The 8,537-nt window shown below is 49.8% G+C and overlaps 1 protein-coding gene across 1 annotated transcript in view; it reads right to left on the bottom strand.

Annotated features, from left to right (window-relative positions):
• Positions 1–214: 214 nt before the first annotated feature.
• The window catches only part of RFC2 (replication factor C subunit 2), a 26,815-nt gene continuing 18,492 nt past the window's right edge, over positions 215–8,537 (bottom strand). The window contains exons 8-11 of the mRNA XM_017867336.1: positions 7,355–7,420; positions 5,803–5,883; positions 3,991–4,104; positions 215–928 (exon numbers count right to left, since the gene is read on the bottom strand). Of these exons, the coding sequence (XP_017722825.1) occupies positions 818–928; positions 3,991–4,104; positions 5,803–5,883; positions 7,355–7,420 (372 nt within the window). The 3' untranslated portion in view covers positions 215–817. The remainder of the gene's footprint in view (positions 929–3,990; positions 4,105–5,802; positions 5,884–7,354; positions 7,421–8,537) is intronic.

The raw sequence follows: 8,537 nt of genomic DNA on the forward strand, positions 1-8,537 counted from the left end.
TCGCCACCTGGCCATTCTGAGAAGTCAGTCTAAATAGGAAATGACAGCAAACCCTGCCCTCGCCCTGGGGAAGTGGCCCCTTCAGGCTTCTAGAAGAACCGAGATGAGCTTGTGGGTCTACTATCTAATCGCCTTTTCTACTTGTAGGCTGCCAAGGCCAGTAGAGACAGGAAGCTGGTTTTCCTCAAGGCTTCACGTGGTCACCTTATTGCTGACAAACACTGCAAAGCTTTATTAGCTAAAATGTCAACCCACACACAGATCAGAGACCACCCTCAGCTCCTCTGCGCCTTTCCGCCCCGTACCACATCAGTGGGGCGGAGGCTGAACGCAAACACTCGTGAGGCACAGATGTCCCAGAAGCAATCATGAAAGCCACGGGAGTTTATTTATTTAAATCTTTTCCCCCCAGACGGAGTCTCTCTCTGTCACCCAGGCTGGAGTGCTGTGGCGTGATCTTGGCTCACTGCAACCTCCACCTCCTGGGTTCAAGCGATTCTCCTGCCACAGCCTCCCGAGTAGCTGGGATTACAGGTGCCCGCCACCACACCCAGCTAAGTTTTATATTTTTAGTAGAGACAGTGTATCCCCATGTTGGCCAGGCTGGTATCAAACTCCTGACCTCAGGTGATCCACCTGCCTCAGTCTCCCAAAGTGCTGGGATTACAGGCGTGAGCCACCGCGCCTGGCCAGTCACTGGAGTTTAAACGGCAGTCATGCTGGCTCCAGCCTAAGGCGGCATTTTCCCCCATCAGAAAGCCACAGCTCCTGTACCTCAGGACAGGGCTCCTGTAAGTCAGTCAGCGAAGTCTCTGCTCTAACTGACCACCGGGGCCATTGTCTTCTGACACAGCCTGGCCAGGAGGCCTGCCATCTGCAAAAGGGAGTTCACTCCTTCTGCTATTTTCATGTGAGTGTACCCAATTTCCTGAAAAACAAACCAAATTCAAATCTGGTTAGTAAGTGGGGGGGTTCTTTTTTAAAGTCTGAACTGAAAAAATAAAAATAAAAACAGAAACAAACTGAACTAATGGTTTGTTCAAAATCAGCATGAGGAATTCCAACTCCAGCCAGAAAATGAATGCTAAGATGCGATGGATTATGTTTACCTAAAGTTCAATTTATTTCTTAAAAGGATAGTTCTTTCAAAGATACTGTTAAGAAACTGGGTGGGTGGCGGCACGGAAAGCCAGGCTAGAGGAAAATATTTATATATCTGATAAAGAACTTGCATCCAGACTATAAAGAATTCTCAAAAATTCAGTAATAAAGGCCGGGTGCAGTGGCTCGTGCCTGTAATCCCAGCACTTTGGGGGGCCAAGGCAGGTGGATCACGAGGCCAGGAGTTGAGACCAGCCTGATCAACATGGTGAAACCCCATCTCTACTAAAAATACAAAAATCAGCCAGGTGTGGTGGCGCATGCCTGTAATTCCAGCTACTCGGGAGGCTGAGGCAGGAGAATCACTTGAACCTGAGAGGCGGAGGTTGCAGTGAGCCAAGATAGCACCACTGCACTCCAGCCCGGGCGACAGAGCGAGACTCCATCTCAAAAATAAATAAGTAAATAAATAAATTCGGTAATAAAAAACAAACAACCCAATTAAAAAATGGGTAGATTTAGACCTGGAGCAGTAGCTCACACCTGTAATCCCAGCACTCTGGGAGGCCAAGGCAGGAGGATCACTAGCCCAGGGCTGGAGATCAGCCTGGACAACACAGCAACACCCAAACTCTACAAAAAAAAAAAAGAAAATAAAAACGATCTAAGCGTAGTGGCACACGCCTGTAGTCCCAGCTACTCGGGAGCCTGAGGTGGGAGGATTGCTTGAGCCTGGAAGGTTGAGGCTGCAGTGAACTATGATTGCACCACTGCACTCCAGCCTGGGTGACAGAGCAAGACCTTGTCTCTCAAAAACATAAAAGATGCAGGCCAGGTGCAGTGGCTCACACCCGTAATTCCAGCACTTTGGGAGGCCGAGGAGGGAGGATCACTTGAGCCTGGGAGTTCAAGACCAGCCTTGGCAACACGGGACACTCCGTCTCTACCAAAAATACAAAAAATGTAAAACTTTAAAAAATGGGTACATATGAAGAGATGCTTCATCAAAGAAGACTCTGGAAGGTAAACGAGCACATGATTAAATGCTCAGCATATTAATTAGGGAAACGCAAATTAAAGCCACAGAGCTCATCACATGCCTATTAGGTTATTTGGTTGTTATTTATTTTATTTTATTTTTTTTGAGAAGGAGTCTCACTCTTGTCGCCCAAGCTGGAGTCCAGTGGTGTGATCTCAACCTCCTGCAACCTCCACCTCCTGGATTCCAGCGACCCTCCTCCCTCAGCCTCATGAGTAGCTGGGATTACAGGCGTGAGCCACTGCAACCGGTCATTACACACCTATCAGAATGGTTTAAAAACCAAACTGAGCACTCCGCGTGGCGAATAGGTTAAGCATGCTCCGGAATGCTGCTGGGAATGCACGTACTGCAGTCACTTTGGAAAACCATTCAGCAGTTCCGTATGGAGTAAAACATACACTTATCATTTTCCCAGGCAATTCTGGGAACTTACTTGGGAAAAAGAAAAACTTAACATTTGCATTCACACTAATCCATATATGCAAATGTTTACACTGGCTTTATTCAGTCACCACAATCTGTAAACCCAAATGTCCTCCAGCTGATGAACAGATGAGCAAACTGTGGTACGTGTACACGATGGATTACTTCTCAGTGATACAACGGACTGACGCATGGATGGAAGTACCAACGTGGACGCATCTGAAAGGCATTTCTGCTACAGTGAAAGAAAGAAGCCAGACTCACAAGGCTAAGTTCTACATGATTCCATTTATGATATTCTGGAAAACTGTATCCCCCAAACAGAAACTATATCAGTAGCCTCCAAGTGGTAGTCAGGGAGGGGGCTGGCTTCAAAGGGACACGTGAGTTGTTCTGGGATGAGATTCTGCATCCTAATGGTGATGGTTTTTGCGTGACTGACTGCGTGTGTCCTGTACCTAATAGGCTGAATTTTATTCTATGTAAATTAAACCTCAATTAATCTGACCTTAAAAATCAATCAATCAATAGACAAGAGAGCCTTGAATGAAGAAAATCAGGACTGTGTGAAACAAACTTGGTCCTCAGGACAATCAGCCACGTTGATTTAGTTTGGACGTCTGCCCCTCCCAATCTCATTTGGAATTTGGTCCCCAATGTGGGGATGTTCGGGTCACGAGGACGATCCCACGTGAATGGCTTGGTGCCTGCCCCAAGGTAGTGAGTTCTGGATCAATTAGGTCCCTGGAGAGCTGGCTGTTCAAATGGGCCTGGCACCTCCCTCCGTTCTCTCGACAGCCTATCTCTGCACACACAGGCTCTCCCTTCCCCTTCCAACATGAGCGGAAGCAGCCTGAACCCCTCCCTAGAGGCAGATGCTGGCATCACGCTACATGTACAGCCTGCAGAACTGTGAGCCAAATCAACCTCTTTTCTTTCTACATGACCCCGTCTCTGGTATTCCTTTATAGTAACTCAAAGGGACTACGACACACCGTCCCTCCCGCTGCAGCTGGGAAACACTGAGCGCCTTCTAGGTGGCAGGCCTGTGAGCAAAAAGAGAAAGCGAAGCCAGGGCCCACAGTCTTTTATTTTGTTTTGAGACAGTCTCGCTCTGCTGCCCAGGCTGGACTGCAGTGGTGCGATCTTGGCTCACTGCAACCTTCCAAGTTCAAGCGATCCTCCTCCCTCAGCCCCCCAAGTAACTGGGATTACAGGCGCTTGCCACTGCATCCAGCTAATTTTTGTATTTTTAGTAGAGAGGGGGTTTCACCACGTTGGCCAGGTTGGTCTCGAACGCCTGACCTCAGGTGATCTGCCCGCCTTGGCTTCCCAAAGTGCTGGGATTACAGGTGTGGGCCACGGCACCCAGCCACTATGGCCCACACTCTTGAGGACAGAGGCACTTCTACACTCTCACTGACCTTGATAAACTCCAGTTTCAGGTATTCTGCCATTTGGAAAGTTTTACACACTCGAAAGATGTTGCCAATGATATCTTCTGGTGAGTAACCCAGATGCCACAGATGAGCAAGAATCTAGACAAAGGAGACAGAAAAGGCTGCTTAACACTTTAAACTGTAAGAAACCATGTGATTTTGAGACTCATCCCAGCTGGTGGGGCCCACCCTTCAGGTCACATGGGGTTACTTTAACTGATTTTCATGGCACATAGAGAGATAACATTGCAAATGTATTTTTGATTTGCTTAAATATTTTTTTTTCAGTAATATAAATATGGAGTCTTGCTATGTTGCCCAGGCTGGTCCCAAGTTCCTGGCCTCAAGCAATCCTCCTGCCTTGACTTCCCAAAGTGCTGGGATTACAGGCAGGAGCCACTGAGCCCAGCCTATTGCGAATGTTTTAAGCTGTGTTGCAAAATGGTATACTACCACACCCATGTAATCTCTTGATCCAGAGCTCTTAAAACGCTTTATTAATCTGATGACTAGGTACAGCAGAGTGGAAAAAGCAGACTATTCATCTGCTAGCTTCACCCAGCTGCAGTCCCAATGCAACCTCTGCAGGACGAGCCCGGAGCATACCCTGACTGGGTAATCCCAGCCTCTGCTTCCCACCCACCTGCCCCACCCAGGCTGCAGGGACTTTTTTGCCTTTGCTTTGGCATCTTGGGGTGAATTCAGGGGGGCAGAGAAGCTCTGTGCCCACAAATCTGAAGGCTTTCTTCAGGTCCACTCAGGGACCTGGGCCTGAGTCTCTGCTCAGTCTCCCCGCCTTGCACTCTGGTTTCACATTAGGTGGAACTCTGCCCTAAACCCAGTCAACTTCCAGCCTAGTTTGTTAGGGGGTAGGCAGAGGGAAACTATGATTGGATCAATGACCTTGAACCACACCAACCACACCACACCCACGTGGCTTGAGGTCACCTGAGCCCCAGCCACACCTGCTGGAATCTGCTCACGGCACCCAGTCCCATTGTCAGGCTAGAATCTTCCTGCTCCCTCCTCCCCTGGCTGGCTGGGGGCTGCTGGGTCCCAGAATGCCTGTGCCTATGAGAATGGATGGGGACACCTCCCTTACCCAGAGAGAAGATGGCTTCCCGGAGAAGGAGCTAGGCTGGCCTTTCCTCCTGACTTTGGCTGACAAATTTCTCTTGCAGAGGATATAATTACAGGAGAAAAACACCATTTTGAATTCTAGTTCTACTGCTTTTAAACCATGACTTAGGGCTGGGTATAGTGACGTGTGCCTGTAGTCCCAGCAACTTGGGAGGCTGAGGTGGGAGGATCGCCTGAGCCTGAGAGGTTGAGGCTATAGTGAGCTGTGACTGCGCCACTGCATTCTAACCTGGGCAAGAGTAAGACCCTGTTTCTAAAAAAATAATAAATAAGAAATAAATAAACACAGAGATTTAGGACAAGGAATTCAGCCTCTCTGAATCAGTTTTCTCATCAGTAAAGTGCACCCAACTCTTGGCACGATTTTTTTTCCCAGCTCCTAAACAGATTAACACACAGCATGATACTAATAATTTTTTTTTTTTCCTGAGACAGGGCCTTACTCTGTCACCAGGCTGGGGTGCAGTGGCGCAAGCAAAGCTCACTGCAGCCTTGACCTCCAGGGCTCAAGAAATCCTCCTGCCTCAGCCTCCCAAGTAAGAGTTCAAGAATTAATGGAGTGATGTGTATAATGTCCCTGGCACTAGAAGGGCTCCCTCTCTCCTCTGCCCAAGAAGTGAGTGGTTCCTCTGCCAGGACGGGGGGAAGGAGGCCAACCTTGTAGGCTTCGTCGATGTTGGCATTCACACAGTGCTGGATCATCTCTTTCACCAGCAGTGGGTGGGGCTCGTCACAGACCTGGCCAAAGGGAAAGGAAAGGCGGTCAGGGGCTGGAAGGGACAATGTGACCGGGGAGGCTCCAACAGACCAACTTCTGAGCGATCTATGGGTAAAACTACTCAACCTGTTGTTATCATCAAATTCTCCAGCAACCAGAATGCGTTTGGGGAATGCCCCTCTCACCACCAAAGAGAAGTGCTTCCAGGACCAGGAAGATAAATGTCCCAAACACAAGACAGATGAACACGAGAGCAACCAAGGGCCTGTGAAGGATGCCCACTCGGGGACAGCTTTAAAGCTGCCAGCCACCTATCTTAGATCACTTGGGGGGTCATTTGCCCAGAAGCACTTGGAATTCACTTTAGAACTGGGAGGTCCTTTGGGCCAATTCCCACCTCCAGCCCGGAGTAGGAACTGGCCTTCCCTGCAAAGGGTCCCCTAGCCTCAACCTGACACCCTAAAGGAGGGGTCTCGCTGCTCCAGCAGGCGGGTGGATGGTGCTGGGGACTCGTTCCTCCCTGAGCATTCCCCGCACTGGCACGAGGCTCTGCCTCCGGTGCGATGTCGATCCCTAAATCTTCCGAATGAAAGTCTCCTGATGGCTCCAGAGGCCACCCACACCTGCCCTTGCCTTTTCCCAGTAGAAGCCATGGTTTCCTGAGGCCTCAGTGACCCTCCAAGACAAAACAGGGCCCAAACCATCACCGCTGTTTCTGAGCGGGCCTCCCCTTCCTAAGTGGCCTCGAAAATGCGTTCACTGCCCAGGTCTACCCAGATGCTTCAAAAATAGCTTGACTGTTGTCCACAAACCTGGTAAGAAAGAGCTATAGACTGAAAGTCTGGACAGCCCTTCCTAGTTTCTACACAAGTAAGGAGGAAATGAGTCTCCCAAATGGCATTTAGATGCTGAGTTATCAGGATGTGGAAGCAGTTTTCAAAAGAATTCCCAAGAGAAAAATGTTTTGCCAACATGGGAGGGTAAGTGAGAGCCCTTTTCCTCGGCCTGGCTTTGAGGGTTGCTACCCACCCTCCAGGGACAGAAGTGGGGAGAAGGGTATGGCATTGCAGAAAAAACCCAGGGTGTGGGGTCTGAAGGCTGCTGGGGAATAGCACAGTGCTCCTGCCTGCCGTTTAGGGGCCAGGGGGTCCCACGTCATCACTCACAATGTGATGGTAAGAACCTCTGTGCAGGGAAGTCGCTAGGATCAAATAAGACGTTGTCAGAAATTGCTTGGCCCTGAGTCGGACGCATCAGTGGTCCTCCCTCACCTACCACACACAAGTGACATTCCAGGTCCCCCGAAACTCTCCAACTCGTGCAGCAAAAGCAGCAACAGGGAGAGGACAGACAGAAGAAGGGTTGGCTCCCCGGCACTCACAAGAGCAGCTGGGTGTTCGTCCCCACTGCCAGCCCAGCCCCTCAGCCCCACTGGCCCCTGTAGGGAAGCACGGCTTCTGCTGACGGTACTACCCACACCAGCGCTTGTACCTTGAACACGTTCTCACTGTTAATGAAGCCAAATCCTGAGAAGGTGGACTGCAGGTTGTTCAGCGCCTGTTCAGGAGCAAACACATGTCAGGATGATTTTTATATTTATTTCTTTTTGGGTAGAGACAGGAGTCTCGCTATGTTGCCCAGGCTGGTCCGGAAAGCAGAGAATACTTCTCATTACACTCCGCGAGTTCTCCACTAGCATGGTGCCTGGCAGCTACTAAGAACCGGAGTTAAGTGTTCGGTGAATGGCTGAATGAATCAATGCACAACTCAAGTGTGATTTGGGGAAGGGAAAAGAATGTAAAGGATTCCCGACACTGCTGAGAGCCCCGCCAAGGCTGGTAGCCATGACTTTGTGGGTGCCACATTTGGTAATATGCCTGTCTGCAACAGCGGCCTGGGTGGCAAGGGGGTTGTCAGATGGATAAGCTCATATGATTGGGGTTCAGCAGGGCAGAAGTGAACCAAAGAAAGCAGCTGAGAGAGCGATGAGGAAGAGCAAGTGATCCTCCCACCTCTGCCTCCCAAAGTGCTGGGATGACAGGTGTGAGCCACGGCACCAGGCCAAGAGTGACTTTTTTGTTGTTGTTGTTGACAGAGTCTTACTCTGTCACCAAGCATGGAATGTAGTGGCACAATCTCGAGTCACTGCAACCTCCGCCTCCCAGGTTCAAGCGATTCTCCTGCCTCCGCCTCCTGAGTAGCTGCGATTACAGGCACCCACCATCATGCCCGGTTGTTGTTTTTTTTTTTTTCTTTTGAGATGGAGTCTTGCTGTCGCCCAGGCTGGAGTGCAGTAGCGCTATCTCGGCTCACTACAAGCTCCGCCTCCCAGGTTCACGCCATTCTCCTGCCTCAGCCTCCCGAATAGCTGGGACTACAGGCATCCACCACCATGCCTAGCTCATTTTTTGTATTTTTAGTAGAGATGGGGTTTCACGGTGTTAGCCGGGATAGTCTCGATCTCCTGACCTTGTGATCCACCCACCTCGGCCTTCCAAAGTGCTGGGATTACAGGCGTGAGCCACCGCGCCTGGCCATGCCCGGCTAATTTTTATGTATTTTTTAGTAGAGACAGGATTTCACCATGTCGGCCAGGCTGGTCTCGAACTCCTGATATCAGGTGATCCACCTGCCTCAGCCTCCAGGGTGTCTTTTTTTTTTTTTTTTTTTTTTT

Source organism: Rhinopithecus bieti, unplaced genomic scaffold, assembly GCF_001698545.2.
Source record: "Rhinopithecus bieti isolate Rb0 unplaced genomic scaffold, ASM169854v2 scaffold_3858, whole genome shotgun sequence".
In the NCBI taxonomy this organism is placed as follows: domain Eukaryota; kingdom Metazoa; phylum Chordata; class Mammalia; order Primates; family Cercopithecidae; genus Rhinopithecus; species Rhinopithecus bieti.